The 17,000-nt window shown below is 44.7% G+C and overlaps 1 protein-coding gene across 1 annotated transcript in view; it reads right to left on the reverse strand.

Annotated features, from left to right (window-relative positions):
- The window catches only part of LOC144752568 (poly [ADP-ribose] polymerase tankyrase-2-like), a 281,081-nt gene that overhangs the window by 24,134 nt on the left and 239,947 nt on the right, over nucleotides 1–17,000 (reverse strand). The window contains exon 18 of the mRNA XM_078640457.1: nucleotides 10,026–10,214. Coding sequence (XP_078496583.1) covers nucleotides 10,026–10,214 — 189 coding nt within the window. The remainder of the gene's footprint in view (nucleotides 1–10,025; nucleotides 10,215–17,000) is intronic.

The raw sequence follows: 17,000 nt of genomic DNA on the forward strand, positions 1-17,000 counted from the left end.
AGTGTCCGAAGCCACCTTTCGACGCGCAGGGGTACTGCTGACGAAAAACTTTCCATATCCAGTCCGACGCCTGGGAGTAATTCTAAGGTAAGGAATCGATAACTGTTTATTTCAGATAAAATGTTTAGGTGTCATCAAAAAACCAACAAAAGTTAGGAGCAGTGCTCCCAATTTGCATCAGAAGGCAATAAAATAAATTAGAAAAGGTTTGCATGCAGAGGTGGCGTTTAAATGAAGCTCCGCTCTGTCACTTCCGAAGCAGAGTGATGCCAATGCACAGCAGCACAGAGCCACCCACCAGCATGCAGGAGTAATGCCGTGAAGATTCCTGGATCCAGTCTGGCAGACGAGCAATATTCAAATGGTGAGGAATCTACAGTTAGAATTATCCGTCAGTATTTGCAGCATCACAGGTAACATCAATTCGGGATGAAGATGCATACATACTCTCATTCGCTAAAAATAGGCATGGCCTGTTCGCTACAATCATCTACCAGCTTTTACAGGAAAAACGAAATGTAATGCTACAATGGTTTATCATACATGGACAGAGGAGTAGTTGTATTCGCTTTTTTGACTGATGAAGTTGAAACACCAGCTTTTTATCCCATAATATCTAGTCATTTGCCTTTAAGATTTGGCAGAGCATAACATGGTGTTGCTGGTTTAGGGTACCTTCTGCAGTCAACATTACGGAGTCTGCCTTCACTTTATTTCGAAGTCATGCAGAGCCATATATTTGCAGGTTAAATAGTTGAAAGTTTCGCCAGATTAGGCATGTGTGGCCATCCCTCCTCCCGAATATGGTTTGAAAATGAAAGGAGGCTTCTCAATGGCTGCTACTGGGTCATTGATTTTTTCTGAAGCCCAGTTAAGCAAGCTGCGGAAACAATATAGGTCATCAGGCTGAGAGCCTTTAGGCACAGGTTCTGGGCTTGGATTGCCACTTAGAGTATAATCATGCCACTGTGTCCTGTTACACACAGTCTTGCCCTTCGGCATGATTCCCCTATAGCTGGCTATAAACATATTGACTTACAGAAATATCCTGTTGTGCATTGTGTAGTTCTTGCTCAGATACTGGCTGATTTCACTGATCATCAGTTAGCATTACCTGTGGAGGCTATGTAACCAGTGCTTCTTCAGACGATTGTCAGCAATGAACTGGCTGAGGAGTAATAGTCAAAAGGGGAGTCTAAAGAGAGACTGTAGTTTTTTTTGGGGGGTAGGGGGGCATTCGGCTACAGATTTCCAACATTAGCTGCTTCATAGAATTTACAAATCTGGTAAGAACTTGTAGCACTGGATCTTGTAGCTGTGCGCTTTACAAGTATACTACATTTGTAGAAAGATGGAGGTTAAGGTTCTTGGTACACCTAATCATCACCCCAATCTCTGGGTACATAATGTATGTTCAAATAATAAGACCCTTATCCCTAAGAACCAGCAAGGAATTCAATGTCATCATGAGCATAAACTGGAATCTGGCTACCATCTGCACTGGCACAACAACTCAAATTTCAGTCACTTTGACAGGATGAAGATTAGGAAAGCGTTTGGGGTAGTGGTTCTTGTGAGAAAGTGCCATCTTTCTTGCATGGTATGCCCCCACGTTTTGCTGAATTGCTGATGTACTTTGACTGAGTGTGCCCTGGGCTCCTGCCAATCAGGTGCCCAGGGCCTGTGTTCCTTCCCTAAAACTGTGTTGAAACCAAAACCCAATTGGCATCTCTGGCCACATGTCAGCACCTGGTAAATGGTACCATAGGTACCCAGGACACTGTGACCAGAGTAGACCCTTAAGGGCTGCAGCACTTATTGTGCCACCCTTAGGGGCCCTGTACCCTGACACACACACACACACTGCATTTGCAGGCTGAGTGCCTTGGTGCAGAACTAAACAATGAGTTGACATGGCACACATGCCTGTGTTCCATTATTTATTTATTTCACTTCTAAAGCGCACTATCACCTAAACAAGGCATCCTGGCGCTGGCAGACTCATATCAGAGGGGGGCCGAACTGATGGCGAGCTAAGGATTCGGGAAAAAGCCATGTTTTTAAACTCCTCCTGAATAAGAGGAGGTCGGAGGTGTGTCTAAGCTCAGCCGGAAAGGCATTCCACAGTTTCGCCGCGGCCACACCGAAAGATCTTCCTCCTGCTTTGGATTTCTTGAGCCTAGGTATTGTCACCAACCTAGCCGAGGAGGATCGTAGGTTATGGGCCGGCGAATGCCACAAGAACTTCCTTTGTAAACAAACAGGGCCCAGCCCATGGAGGGCTTTAAACACCAAACAGAGAGACTTGAATTGAACCCTCTGTCTCACCGGGAGCCAGTGCAGCTGAGCCAGAGCCCTTGAGGAGGAAGATCTTGTTGGCCACCCCAGGGCTAATTTTGCCGCCGCAGACTGAATTCTCTGGAGTGTATCCATAAGGTAATTTGGAGACTCCAACAACAGAGAATTACAGTAGTCTAACCTACTAAGCATGGTGCAGCGCACCACCTCTATCCGGGCAAAAGGCGGTAACAGTGGATGAATTTTCCTTAAGAGTCTAATAATGGCCAGACAGCCAGCTACTATCTTCGAAACCTGCGCCTCCAGAGTAAGATCGCTGTTAAACATGACACGCAGGTTCGGCACTACCTTCACTGGCTGCACCAATGGAGGGAAATCTGCACTCCAGAAGTTGCAGGGTAAAAGAGATTGTACCCCAGGCCTTGGGCAGTCTAGCACCTCCGTTTTTTCTGTATTAAATTGCAGGGAATTAGCCTTCAGCCAACCCGCTGTATCTCGCAGGCAGTTGTGGAATGCTTCCAAAAAGGTGGAGTGATCTCCCTCCAAGGAGAGAATCAACTGTGTGTCATCAGCATAGTTAACAATTTCAATATTGTATTGTTTGATGACTGCAACTAAAGGCTTCATGTAGATGTTAAATAATATCGGGCTAACTGCCGAGCCTTGAGGAACGCCATGCGAGATGGTAGAAAAGGCGGATTTGGAGGTAGCGACACAGCTTGTTCTCTGTCCTGAAGAAAGGACTCAAACCACCCAAGGGCACTACCTGCAACCCCCACCTCTCTCAGCCTGTCCAGCAGAATCCCATGGTTCACCGTGTCTAAGGCGGCAGACAGGTCAAGCAGGATCAAAACACCTGCCTGATCCCTGTCTGTCCGCCAGCAAAGCTCATCCAGCATGGTCACCAAGGCTGTCTCGGTGCCATGGGCTGGCCGAAAGCAAAACTTGACTTCCTCCAGGAGTTTATGCTGTTCTAGGTGTCTAGAAAGTGTGCCTGCCACCACCCGCTCTACAATTTTAGCTGGATAATGTAGAAGCGAGATGGGCCTGAAGTTCTTCAAGCACTCAGGATCAAAGGTGGGCTTTTTTAATAATGGGCACCACTGCTTGTTTCCACTGAGGTGGAACCACTCCAGTAGTGAGCGACTGGTTACAAACCAGCCGAAGCGTGGGAAAGAGCTCATCCTCGAACTCCTTCCAGATTTTTAATGGAATCGGAACAAGCGGAGTCCCGGAAGTAACGCCAAAGGCCCCTCCCCTGAACTCATCTGCAGTCAACTGCGCGAATTCCGAAAGGGACTTATCTCCCCCCCCTGTTCAGGGACGGTCCCCGAAATTCATCGGGACCTGCTTCAGCGGACTGCCACAGTCAGCCAATACCAAAGGGTCGATTCCGGTTTGTTGCTGCTCCACCCCTAAATCATCAATGATCGTTTTGATTTTGTCCTTAAAGAACCTAGCTAGGTTCTCACAGAGTTTCTGGGAGGGGGGGAATCATTCTTGGCACAGTCCGGACTAATGAGGCTATTCAAGATATTAAAAATACTGCGGGAGCTATTTGGGGCTTCGAGAATCACCTTAGAAAAGTGAGATGCCTTAACTCTATGGATCTCCTCCTTATAATCCATCCGCTTGGCTTTCCAGGCGAGCCTATCCCTGTCCAGGTATGCATGTCTCCACCTCCTCTCTGCTTGTGTGATTCCAGCCTCAAATTTTTTTAGGCTGTCCGTGAACCAGGGAGCTGAGGGTCTCCCCTACTCCTATGATGTTTTAAAGGAGCAGAGGTATCCAAAAACAAAGTAATCTTCGAGCAGAGGGAGGCGTAGTTCACCTCTATCTGCATATCAGGGGAGAAACACTCCTCAACCCTGAACACGGGTGACACGCCTTTTTTCCGAGTGAGAGACCTCCAATCCCTGCTAACGTACTCCCTCACTTGACTAGATGTCCTTGCAGTATATGTGCCTGACTTCACAAAAAATGTAATCAAAGAATGGTCAGTCCAGGCCATCGGCAAGACGTCCCCCACAGTGAGAAGGTTGGTCTCAGAGAAAATCAAGTCCAACCTATGACCCCCTATATGGGTCATTGGTTGGCCTCTCAGGGTGGCCTGAGAGACTCGCTGAGAGAGGCCAAGGCCCTCGCATGAATGAATCACGTTGAGAAGGCCTGTGTTCATAGTGCCATTCAACCACAGATTGAAATCTCCAAGAATCACCAATTGGTTGTGAATAGCAGCCATATTGGTGAAGAAATTCTAATAACGACTGCTACTACACCCTGAAAAACGACCTACCACTAGTGTCCAGGCTGAGTGGCTGCTTTCCGGTGCCACCACCAGACATGATCTGGACCCCTGGGTTGAGAGCCTGCTGATCTCGGGGGCCTGAAACAATGCACATCCTGGGACAAGGTGCCAAGCATCCTCCCCCAGGATGGGCAGTGTGAGAAGTTAGCCTGGCATATGATGTCCACTAAATCTAGTGGGCACCTTGTACCAGTCTAATCGACCCTTAATGATGGTGGTTGTAAAGTCAACCTTATAGAAAGCTATCCTAGTGGTAGCATGAACCAGCAGTCTTCAGGCTAAGACTTCAGTAGGCGAGTTAAGCAAGATGTTTTACCATATATAATCCCTTGAATACCAAATGAAAGGACACCACACAAGGTATATATCAAATATATATGTATTTAATCTAAACACAACCCCTCTGCACTCTTTATGAGGTCAGAGGTAAAAATACAATACACGTCACACAGTTAATACACAATAAGTTGCACAGTATACGTTATGCCCTAAGGGTCTCACTAACCATATACTAAGAAAGTGATATAAGTACCACGTGAGAGTTAGAAAGCAGGCCTAGGGCCTGTAGAATCGCTGGGGCTACACTAAACAATCAAAGGTTAGGAAGTAGGAGACCCACGGAAGCCTCGTGCAGTATCTAAACAAAGGCGCAGGTTCCCATTGACTTTCTATGGAGTTCGTAAAAGTTACAAAGTTACAAGTTAAGGACACTTCCGGATGGACTAGGATGGAACCCTTTTAAACTAGGACACTTCGAGAGTCAAGACCCACGAGAGCACCAGAGTACTCGTGTGACCTCACCCAGGGAAGCTGGGTGCATAGTTGCCTTTTCGTGTCTGGTTTAGTCGTCGTTTCCTATGGAGAGCTGCAAAGAAGTGCTGCAGGCGACCAGGGGAAAAGTGTCCGGGTGGATCCAAGGGTTGATCGGTGATGTGAAGAACCTGAAAGCAGAGGGGACCGAGTCTGGGTTACTAGCCAGTGACCAGGAAGGAACCAGGCGATGTTGCATGCTTGAAGGTGAAGAAGGTGAGTTTGTCTCTTCAGCCACGAGGTCCAGGAGGCATCGACGATGACCAGGAGCTGGATACGAGCTGTCCCACGATGGATCTAGTTGACTGCGGTGTCGGTATCCGGATTGGGCCCAACAAGCCTTGGTAACCGCAACCCACGCAGGATGTCGAGATTGGCTCTGTTGCAGATCAGCAAGGTCTGTGGCGCTTCTCCTTTGTAGGGAAGCGGGGGCGAGCCTGGAGCAACCAGTATCGCAAGTCAAATTCAAGATGGCGACTTCAGGGGGCTCACTAGCCAACGGGCAAGGAGCCGGGAAGACGCGTCGAGCACAAATGTAAAAGCGGGGCCCACAAGACACTCGCGAAGTGTGGGGGCCTGGGCTTCAGGTCAAATGATACTCGGGCTGGAGCTTCTCGTACCCCAATGCACAACTTACTAAGGCTTCAGGAAAGGCATGCAGGTAGCAAAATGCAGGATGTCCAAGATGTCCGGTCCCCCATCTCTTGTGTCCGCCACAGGTCTCAGCTTTGCTGTGGATGTGGGTCGGGGTCAGGGAAGTCTGGACGTCCAGTTCCTGAGTCGCAGAGTCTCCGGGTTCCGGCGGGTGCCTTGAAACTGCAGACCGGCAAAGTTGCTGTTGGTGCCTGTTTGAACAGGGTGGTCACTCCTTGACCACAAGGGAGATGTCTTCAATCTTCTAGTCAGAATAAAATGTTGAAGGTCCAAGAGTTCTGTATCAAAGTTTCGTTTCAGGATAATCTAAAGTCCGGGGGACCCAGCTCCTATACTTATACCAAGCTAAGGTGCTGTATTACCTGCCTAGGTCCCTCCTATGGGTGGACCTGAGAAGGGGTGGATACACCCCTTTCCCTTTGTCCAGTTTCGCGCCAGAGCTGGGGCTGGAGTGCCCCAGCAACTGTTTTGAACCGGGCTATGCATAGAGCACCTTGTGCGCCTCAGGCAGTGTCTAGATGCATTCACTGAATGCATGCTCCCTGCCCCAATACACATAATCCATGTATGGGGAGGTGCTGGCACCTCCCTGGACAGGAAACCTATTGTCCGGGCCGCCCTTGCTGGAGTTTCCCCCAGCACCAGGTGGTCAGACTTGTGTCTGTGGCAGCAGCATCCATTTTGTGAGGCTGAGGCTCTGTTTAACTTTAACCGGGTAAAGTAGTAACATACATGTCTTTTCCCTCTAGAAGGGTGGAATGCTACCCCCGCCGCCAGAATTGGTGTGGGGGGGGGTAGTATTCCAAAGTGTTTGACACCTTACACAACATGTTTTGATAAAGCCAAACCAAAGTTAGCATAAACCGCGAGGATTATAATACACTTAAAGAGTATATGGTATGGCTATATCATAGAACAGCTATAAGGAGATGGTTCCGAAAGCTGCAGAGGGGCTCAGCTCATGCTAGGGCACCCTCTCACATAAAACCAAGCACTCTGCCTCCAGGATTGTCGAGGCCTACCATATGAGTGGCTTATAGGTGTATATGTGTCTATATGTAAAGGTAGAAATAGGTATACTATACCTAAGTAAGGGGTGATTACACCACCTTACCCAGGCTGTGTGAACAGACCTGTGGTGTCAGTTTGGAAGGCAAACCAGGGGTGGCACAATACATGCTGCAGCCCCTGGTAGGCCTAGGGTACACCTATGCCCTGGGTACCTAGGGTACACTATACAGGGGCTCACAAGGGTGACCCAGTAACCAATCTGGTATGTACTTAAAATACACGGAGTCCATTATACAGAGAAAGCAGATAGTCTGGGGCCCTGAATAGCAGGGTCCCAGGCCAACTAAGTCGAAAACCAGCTAAACACCAGGAAAAAGTTTGGGTAACCATGTAGTCAGATTCCACCTTCCTACTGGCAGGGTTCACGAAGGGGAAGCTTCAAAGGCTTGCCGCCTTTGTGAGCTTCCCCAGGCCACCTGCTGCTTTCAGCAACTCGTCCCCACTGGTTCTAATCCCCACTTTGGGCAGTAGAAACAGTGGGAAAAACAAGTGAGGAAGAGAGGTGTGCCCACCTCTGCCAACTACACCACTCAGGGGGGGGAGGCGAGGTGAAGCACAACTCTCAGTCCCTGCCATCTTGCAGAAAGGGTCCCAGCTAACCAGGGAAAAGCTTATGCCCCCCTCCCACTAGAGGGTGGCATAATAAAGGGTGAACCCACCCCAGGGAAAGGATCCATTGATCCCAACCTTTTTACCTATCTGTAACGCCCCTAAATCTAGTGTTTAGGGGCACCCCTGAACCTTGCTTCCTCAGACAAGAACCTGCAAGAAGAAAAGAAGAAGGTCCGAACAGCCGTGCAGAAGCTAACAAGAGGAGGAGGCCCACTGACTTGGGCCCAGCCCTACCGGCCTGACCCCACCTCAAACCTGCTCCAGCGAAATCCCGGGGTGTCCTGCAGCAAGCAACCTCAAGAAACCCGGAGGACCTGCCTGCCTTCAATCCCAAAGACTCCGTCTCTCTTGAACACTGGATTTATTCAAACTGACTCCAGCTCCGCAAGGATCCGCAAGATTGCACCACTCTGCACTAGACGCCCACCGCCCGAGTGATCCAACACCATGAGGAGGTCTCCACGGCGATCCTGACCAGAGATTCAGTGATCCATGACCTGCCTCAAGCAGACGCCTGCAGCCTCAAACCAGAAGGTCCCCTCAACCACGACCAGGAGCTGGTAAGAAGATCCGACCCAAAAAAGCACCCCTGCATCCGTTGCCTCACAGCCTTGGGTGGCCCAATCGACGTTGCCTAACCAACCACCAAGATCCCAACTTACCTCTCCAAGTGGTGGTCGCACCCGGAAGACCTTTGTCCCCAAGCCTGCAGCGCTTTTGCAAAACAGAGCCTCCCCATTGAAAGCTACAGGGATTCCGATGCCAAAACAGCTCTCTGCACCCGGTGCCCTAGTGCCGCTGTGGGTGCATCTTTTGTGCTGGCCCATACCCCCATGTGCCCTGAGCTTAACCACAGGCGCTCTGCTCCCATAACCCAGTGGTCTGCTCGTCAGCAGCCACCAACTGGAGTCCTCCTATCCCCCCATTGGGTAACATTGGGCCTCAGCACTGTGCACCAGGCCGCCCTAGTGCCGCTGAGGGTTTAACAAGAGTGCATCCTTGACCATGGGGGACCCCGGAGTCTAACCCCAGAACACCAACTCCCACAACAAAGTACTTACCTTTAAACCAATAACAATATTTTCCTCCATAGGATAACATTGACTGTTTTTCTACGAAAAGTTTCTAAGTGTGGAGTTGGAAAACCTAAAGATATTTGTTAAAATTGTACTAACAAAAATGCTTTACTTACCCGTTTACAGGAAATGTCCCAGTGCAGTATCCAAGAATACTGAACTGTGGAAGAAAAGTAATCTCAAAAGTAACTTTTCTATAATTTTACTAAAAATCCTATACAAAGTACTGTATTTACTAAACACTGCATTTCTCAGTGACAATATTGTAAGTGAAAACAAAGTGCATATTCAATTAAAATCCAAACAGTACTGCAACTGTATATTTACTGCAAAGTACTTATCACTTACCTGTGTCAGGCCTGCCTGGTTCTGGGAAATAAAATAACAAAAACAAATACAAAAACAATTGTTCTGAAGTAAGTTTGAGTGTGTGAATTCATCTGCTGACTGAGTGTGTACGACAAATGCTTAACACTGTCCTCTGATAAAGCCTTACTGCTCGACCACACTACAACAAATTGAGAGTGAGGTGCTATCTACTTTACGTCTACCTACCTTTTGGGGTTCACTGGACTCTGTGCACACTATAACTCACTTTGGTATAGTATATACAGAGCCAGCTTCCTGCACCGCCTCCCCTGGTACCTATAGTTGTTGCAGGTCTTCATTACACATTTATACGCAGGTCTTCATTACACATTTATACGCATGGAAATCTAAATACTACACTTTCTTACTCCATTCTCACCCTCTGGCAGGAAAACAATCTGACAATGGAGTCAATGCCCATGTGCACTATCACCGGAAGGAGGGGTCATCTTACCTCATGACTAGGAAAGACTTTTTTGCAAAAACAATTTGCAAACATCCGGGCCCAACGCTAGATGGCAGGAGTATGCAAATCATGTGTATCTACAGCACACATGTCTGGAATATATAATTATTTACTGCATTACATTTATTACACCAGCTCATCACATGAACAAAGGTTTTTACATTTCTAAAGTTAAGAGAAACAATGACAATTTTCAAAGTCTTGTTAAAACTACATATTTGGGAAATGCAAATTACAGAAAAGACACACTAAAGCAGCAATAGATCTTGTAGAAGTCCAACATCTGGCTGGCACCCTTTGTTATTTCGATCAGTGGAGAATTCATAAACGACACACTCCTAAATAAAGGTCCAAAACTTACTGTAACCAGATCTAATGGTGTTTGCCCCTCCTGGTTTTTCAGAGACGGATCCGCTCCGTGTGACAACAGCAAGGCACACAGTTGTGTTCTTCCCTTTTGTGAAGCTTCATGCAGTGGTGTGAAAGCCCACTTGTCAGTAGCATTTACACAGGCGTTACATTGGATAAGCAAGGCAGCTACATCCAAATGCTGCAAAATACAAATTAATTAGGTTTGCACTCTGCTGTCTCTTTGCAATCGCCAACCTACTAGGAATTCTAAATGCAAAACACTGACTATATCAGCAAAATTATCTTAGACTAAATGTACTGGTGTCTTCTTAGATCGGGTGCTGCTAGTAAGGAATTATCTCAAACCTGAGTCAAGGATTCAGACCACATAATACCCAAACACACCCAATGGCAGTATGCCTCTTTCAAATTCTAGCTTTCCATACTATACAAACCCATAAGTAGCAAATATGAGCGAAAATTACTGTACGATTCTGTAGTGGTTCAGGGAAGTTCAATGTAGAAAATTACTTAATCTTCTCCTTTAACAAATAGCAAATGTTGTATTTACACAAAGCCTAGGCAACAACTAGAGTGATGTTTTAGCCACACCATTCCGTTCTCAGAATGCCAAATATGCAAAGTTAACTTTTGTGAAATATGCGTCAATGTCTTTTGAAACATGTTTTGTTTGAAATTGAAACCAGCAGACGTGCAAAAAAACATCAAACTTGCACTAGCCTGCTCATCAGCAAACCTGTAAGCATGCCCCAGCCACCCAAGCAAACAAAATAGGTCTCAGGACAACAGAAGATAGTCCTTCCGTTATGTCAACAGCAAGACGGACAATTCTGAAGGATTTTCTCTCAACTGCACAGGATAGGTTTTGCAATTTCTCCTATATTTTTATTATGTCAATAGCACATATAAATAAGAGGCCTACTTGCTGCAATGCAAAACAGAGTCTTTTAAATCTATAAGGCCGGGACATAAAACTGACTGTCTTGTAAAACATGACAGAACATGCATTATTTGCGCCAGCAGTGCAACATATGAGCAGCAAGGTCATGCAGGTATAGAATGTGGCGGTGAACTTTACATATCACTAGAGGGTCCTATCAGTCTTTTAACACACAAATGTACTCAATGCAAACCGTAAAACGAACAACATTTTACAGAGAGATGCCCGAATAAATTAATATTCACAGATCACTTCAGCTTGAATAGTCAATGGTAAGTATTTCTAAAAACATTGTTTAGCACTAGCTTTGTGAAGTATGGTTAATATAAGAAATATTCTATAGCTGGAAGCTTAAGCAGTAAGAGTTTCCACTGCTGATCAAGTTCCTTAAGCAGCGAGTTAAATAAATCAGACCTGTTTTCCATGCCTTTCCATTCAAGAACAATTTATAATTCTGAATCTTGAACAAGACAGATTTATGATAATCAATCCTTCTGTAGGAAGTTCTATCTTATTTTATAAAACTCCCTTTATTTCATAGGCTGCATTTAATTTAAATTTGAGGCATTCGGACGAAAGAAGAACCCATTACAAAATCTAATTCTCCTTAAAAAAGAACAAACAGTATAGGATGCAAATAGACATTACTCGCACAATAGCGAACTGAAAGGATCTTTTTTAAGGCTCAATGGAGCTCCACTATCCTCACCACAAAGCAGTCACTGGTAAGGCAGTTCATTTTGTTGGGAAGGTTAGAGTTCAGATCTCTAATTTTCCAGCTATGCTTCTGGGTGAAAGGGGAGGCTGGTTCTAGTTCCGTGGAGAACAAGGATTTTAAACAAGCAATTCTTCCTTTTCCATCATGCACCCTATTTGAAATGTATACACATTATGTCGGGACAGGAACTCGTTCAATTAAAGCAGTGGGAAAAGCACGAGGGCCACAAATATACGGAGGGTCAACCTGTACTAGATTCATAGAGTAGGCAATAATGCTTTTTAAATATGCAACACAATAACCAGGTGGCATCTCAGCAGATCTGACAGGTGGGTGGAGTTTTTCTAAGGAGGAGCAGTAGCTGCTTTACCCACAGCAAATCCACAGTTTAGCTGATTAGAATGGTCATTATAAAATGAAAGGAGCTGCAAAAAAGTCTCCATTCACTGAACATTTGTTTTGGGACGTTAGCCCACAACAAATACCATCATAATTATCAAACTATATTATTTTTCCCACATGGTATCTCAACTCTCTTGTTATGTCCAATGTATAAAATTATGTCTTCAGTGAAGATAAGGGCAGGAAAAAGAAGTGGATAAAGATAGTCTATTCTCTTTGGAATAAAATACATAAGAAAAAGCCTGGATGAATTTCCAAATATTATGGTGGAATAAATAAGAAGTATAAGGTTTGTAAAAGTAAAATGTTCTCAGCTCGCACCTAAATGATGTAATAGCAAACAAGAAAGCAACCTTCGGAAAAAAATGCTGAAGGTTGAATTGATGTATACATTTAAAAGAATTGTCCATTCGTGTTGCAATAACTATGTATAAATCCCTGGCAGTGTCAAGATTCCAAAAAATTATTGAACAATGAAAAAATGATATACGAGGGGTATTCCTGCATGCACTTATCACTGACAGGTGTACACCATAAAAGAATGGTATTAAAAGTTCAGATTTATATGAATGAAATGCATATGTTGTACTGTCACATCCTCGGACCACAGGCATAGCGAATTTAGAGTAACAAATAGTTTCTTAAAGGTCAGTGTAGTTTTGCAGCTTGAACAATTTTCTGGATTCACATGCTGTGCATTATTTATCTAGTGGTTGGTCCGGAATTATAGTATTTCTTTCCTTTTTTTTGTTTTTGATGTTGTTGGTGGGCATGGACGTAGCACCATTCGGTGTCCTTCTGTGACGTCGACGAGCCTCCTCCGGAAGCTCCCACCTTTGGTCGCCATCTTCGGATTCTTTTTTTTTTCTTTTTTCTTTTTCTTTGTTCTCTTCCTTGGCAGAGGAGGGTGGGTTCGCTAGTAAATCCAGAAAATTCTTCTAGCTGCAAAACTACACCGACAGGTAAGAAACTATTTGTTTTGGATTCACATGCTGTGCATAGACTTCACAGCGGTTTGCTAGTCTTGAGGTGGCTGGGTGGAAGATGTGAATAGATGTTGTAAGACCATTTATCCTACTTGTGCTTCTTTATTCATTTGATTGTCCACCCAGTAAAGCTTTGTGAATGTGTGCACTGAAGACCATGTTGCAGCCATGCAGATGTCTTGAATTGGAGTCTTAGCTAGAAATGCAATAGTTGCTCCTTTCTTTCTAGTTGAATGTGCTCATGTGGCACCTTGTAAGGTTTGTCTTTCTTGTCTGTGGCATAATTGTATGGCTTGTGCTATCCATCTTGCAATAGTGTTTTTGGTTACTGCTCTTCCGAGAAAACTATTTGCAAAGGACACAAATAACTGTTTTGTTTTCCTCTATTACTTAGTTCTTTCAATGTAGAACATGACGGGTCTTCTTGTGTCAAGTGTGTGCAAAACTTTTCGCGCTTTGGTCTATGGATTGAAAGAAACTTGGTATTTGAATACTCTAGTTTATGTGGAATTTTGATACAACCTTTGGTATGAATTGAGGATCTGTCCTCATGACAATCCTGGCAGGCTTAACTCCTTGCGTGTTGCGATAATGCTTCCGCTGTGTGGGAGAATTAACGAGCAGACAGGGTTTGGACGGACCCCGGCCGTCCTCCGCACACGCCCAGCGCGACGTAGGACGAAGTGGTTAAGCGTGAGCATTTGTGAATTTGCTTTGTGTAGTGGTTCGAATGGTGCTTTCATCATCTGTGCTAGAACTATGACCAGGTTCCATGTTGGTGCTGGCACAATGGTTGGAGGTGTAATTATGTTTGCCCCTTCCAAGAACCTTTTGACTACATGTGAAGTGAATAAACTTTTCCGGGTTTTACCTCTTGTATACGCTACAATTGCTGCTAAGGGTACTTTTAGTGATGTATAGCATAATTTACTTTGTAGTAAATATGTCAAGTACTTTAGCAAAGTTCTTTATTTTGTAATTTTATTTTGTAATCTTCTTTGAAAGATGATTTTAAGGCACCGTTGTGTATATCTTTTCCATTTAGCTGTATAACATTTTCTTGTTATTGGTTTCCTAGCTTCTCTTAGATCAGCCTTGTTCCTTGAGACATCTCCATTATTTCTGAGAACGAAGTTTGTGTGGCCCACTGTGGTGCGAAGAGAATCATTGTCATTTTGCTGATGCTGCATTTGCTGATCACCTTGTTCAGTAACAGCATTGGGGGAAAAGCGTAAGCAAATATCCCTGACTAGTCTATCCATAGAGCATCTCCTAGGGACTGTCTGCAAGGTTGCCTGGATGCGAAGTTTCGGCATTTTGCATTGTGGGGTGTTGCAAATAAGTATATTTGTGGTGTCCCCCATTTCCTGAAAATCTTTTGCAGTTCTGTCTGATTTAGTTCCCACTCGTGGGATGATGTTTGTCTGCTCAGTCTGTCTGCTTCTATATTGTCTTTTCCTGGTAGGTGTATTGCTATTGTGTCTATTTCCCTTGGGATTGCCCATCTCGAAATCTCTTGAGCTAGCATGGAGTGTTACAGACCGAGTCCCTCCTTGTTTGTTTATGTAAAACATTGTTGTTGTGTTGTTTGTATCAACACCCTTTTCCCATAGAGCTCTTTCTGAAAGGCTTTTAAGGCTAAGAATACTGTTTTTAGCTCCAAGATATTGATGTGTTTCACTTAATCCTGCTGTGTCCACAATCCCCTCACTTTGAGGTTGTTCATGTATGCTCCCCATCCTATTAGGGACGCATCGGTTATGGTCACTGTTGGAGTTGGTGGTGTGAAAAGTCTCCCCTGTGCTATGTTTGTTTTGTTCCACCATGCCATCTCCTGATGAACTGTCTATGTGACAACCACTAGATTCTCCCAACTCCCTGTTGCCTGTGACCATTGTGTCTGGAGCCATTCCTGAAATGGTCTCGTGTGTAGACGAATGTTGGGAATTAAATGAATGCACAGGGACACAATTCCTAGTAATTTCCCCACTGTCCTCGCAGTCAGTTGATGCCCCTTCTGGTATAGCGGAGTCTCCTTCAATAAAGCGGATCTCCTTTCCTCGCTTGGGAATGCTCTCCCTAATACTGTATTTATCTCTGCGCCTAAGAACACCTTTATGAATTCTGGCTCTGGTGATGATTTCTCCCAATGTATGGAGAACCTCAGTTAAACTAGTGTTTCTATCAACTGTTGTATATGCTGTTTGCATAGACTGTAAGAGTTTACACTTACTAACCAGTCGTCCAAGTAGGGGTAAACCTGATTACCCGGCCTTCTGGGATGTGCTGCTACTCATGCTAGGCACTCTGTGAACACTCTTGGTGCAGATTTTAGACCGAAAGCCAGTACTTTGAATTGGTAGTGTCTTTTGTTCACCACAAATCTTAGCAGCCTCTTGTGTATTTTGTTCATCGGGATGTGTAAGTATGCATTCTTCAAGTTCATTGTGACCATGTAATCTCCTTCCTGCAATTGAGGTAGCACCTCTTGCAGGGTAGTCTTTATAAATTTGTTTAGAAAACTTAGGTCTAATATTGGTCGTAATGTTGCGTCTACATTTGGAATTAAGAAGTTTACTATACTCCATTCTTTTCTTTGTGTGGTATGTGCTCTATTGCAGGTTTACCCTCAACGTCCTGCACCTCTTTGACTAGGTATAATAATTCTGCTTTTGAATGTATCTTTGCTTTGGTCTCCTGTTTGGGGTGCTTTTGTTAGCTCTATGCAGTAACCGCACTGTATTATGTTTAAAATCCATTTGTCTGTGGTCATTTCCTTCAATTTTTGCAGGAAAAATCTTAAGACTGCCTCCTACTGGAGTGGTATGTTGGAGGAACTGTAAACTAGCAAGTTTCTGTGTATGATGTTTTTCTGTGTGTACCCTCACTGCTGTTCTTCATGAGTGTACCTTTTTTGAGTGCAGTCACTTAGTAGAGGTTTGTTGTCCACCTCTTTGTGGCTGGCTCTGCACTCGGAGACGCCCTCGAAAGAATTGCCTTCCTGGTTGGTATTGCCAGCTCTGCAGCTGTCCCTGCTACTGGCCCTGGCTTGCCCCTTGGTACATTTGCTGCTAACTTTGATGTGAGATAGCTGTAGGAAACTGGCTTTATGTATACTACACAAAAATGAGTTATAGTGTGCATAGAGTCCAGGTGACCCCAGAGGTAGGCAGAGGTTAAAGCTGGATAGAACCTTACTCTCTATTTGTGGTTGAGTGGTCGAGCAGTGAGGCACTATCAGAGGACAGTGTTAAGGTTTGATGTACACACTTAGTCAACAAATGAATTCAGACACTCAAGAACTGAACTCTAGGGCAATTGTTTTTGTATAAAAATATATACTGTTGTTTTATTTTTTGAACCAAGCAAGCCTGGCACAGATAAGCATTAAATACGTTTCAGTAATAAGTTGCTGAATATAGAACAGTTTGATAATGCAATAAAAATTGTACTTTGTTTGATTTACAGGGGATGCAGTAGATTGCAACACTTAGCAAATACAGTACATTGAAATGAATCGGCTTTTTCAGTAAATTACAGGTAAGTCGCTTTTTACGTTACTTTTCTAACTCCGTGCTGGATACCTAGATTCAGCACTGGGACATTTCCTGCAAATAGGTAAGTAAATAAGTTTTGGTTATTTGTGCTATTTTTAAAGAATATTTTCAGATTTCAAAACTCCACATTTGGAAACTTTAGAAACTTTTTGGAAGAAAATTGTCAATGTTATCTTAAGGTAGAAAAACAGGTTATTGGTTCACAGCTAAGTTATATGTGGGAGTTAAGGTTCTGGGGTTAGACTTAGGGGTCCCCCAGGGTCAGTGATGCACTCTGGTTACACCCTCAGCGGCACTAGGACAGCCGCGTGCTTAGTGTTGAGGCCCAATGTTATCCAGTGGGGGATGGGGCCTCCGGTTG

The sequence above is a fragment of the Lissotriton helveticus genome, chromosome 5_1, assembly GCF_964261635.1.
Source record: "Lissotriton helveticus chromosome 5_1, aLisHel1.1, whole genome shotgun sequence".
Taxonomy (NCBI): domain Eukaryota; kingdom Metazoa; phylum Chordata; class Amphibia; order Caudata; family Salamandridae; genus Lissotriton; species Lissotriton helveticus.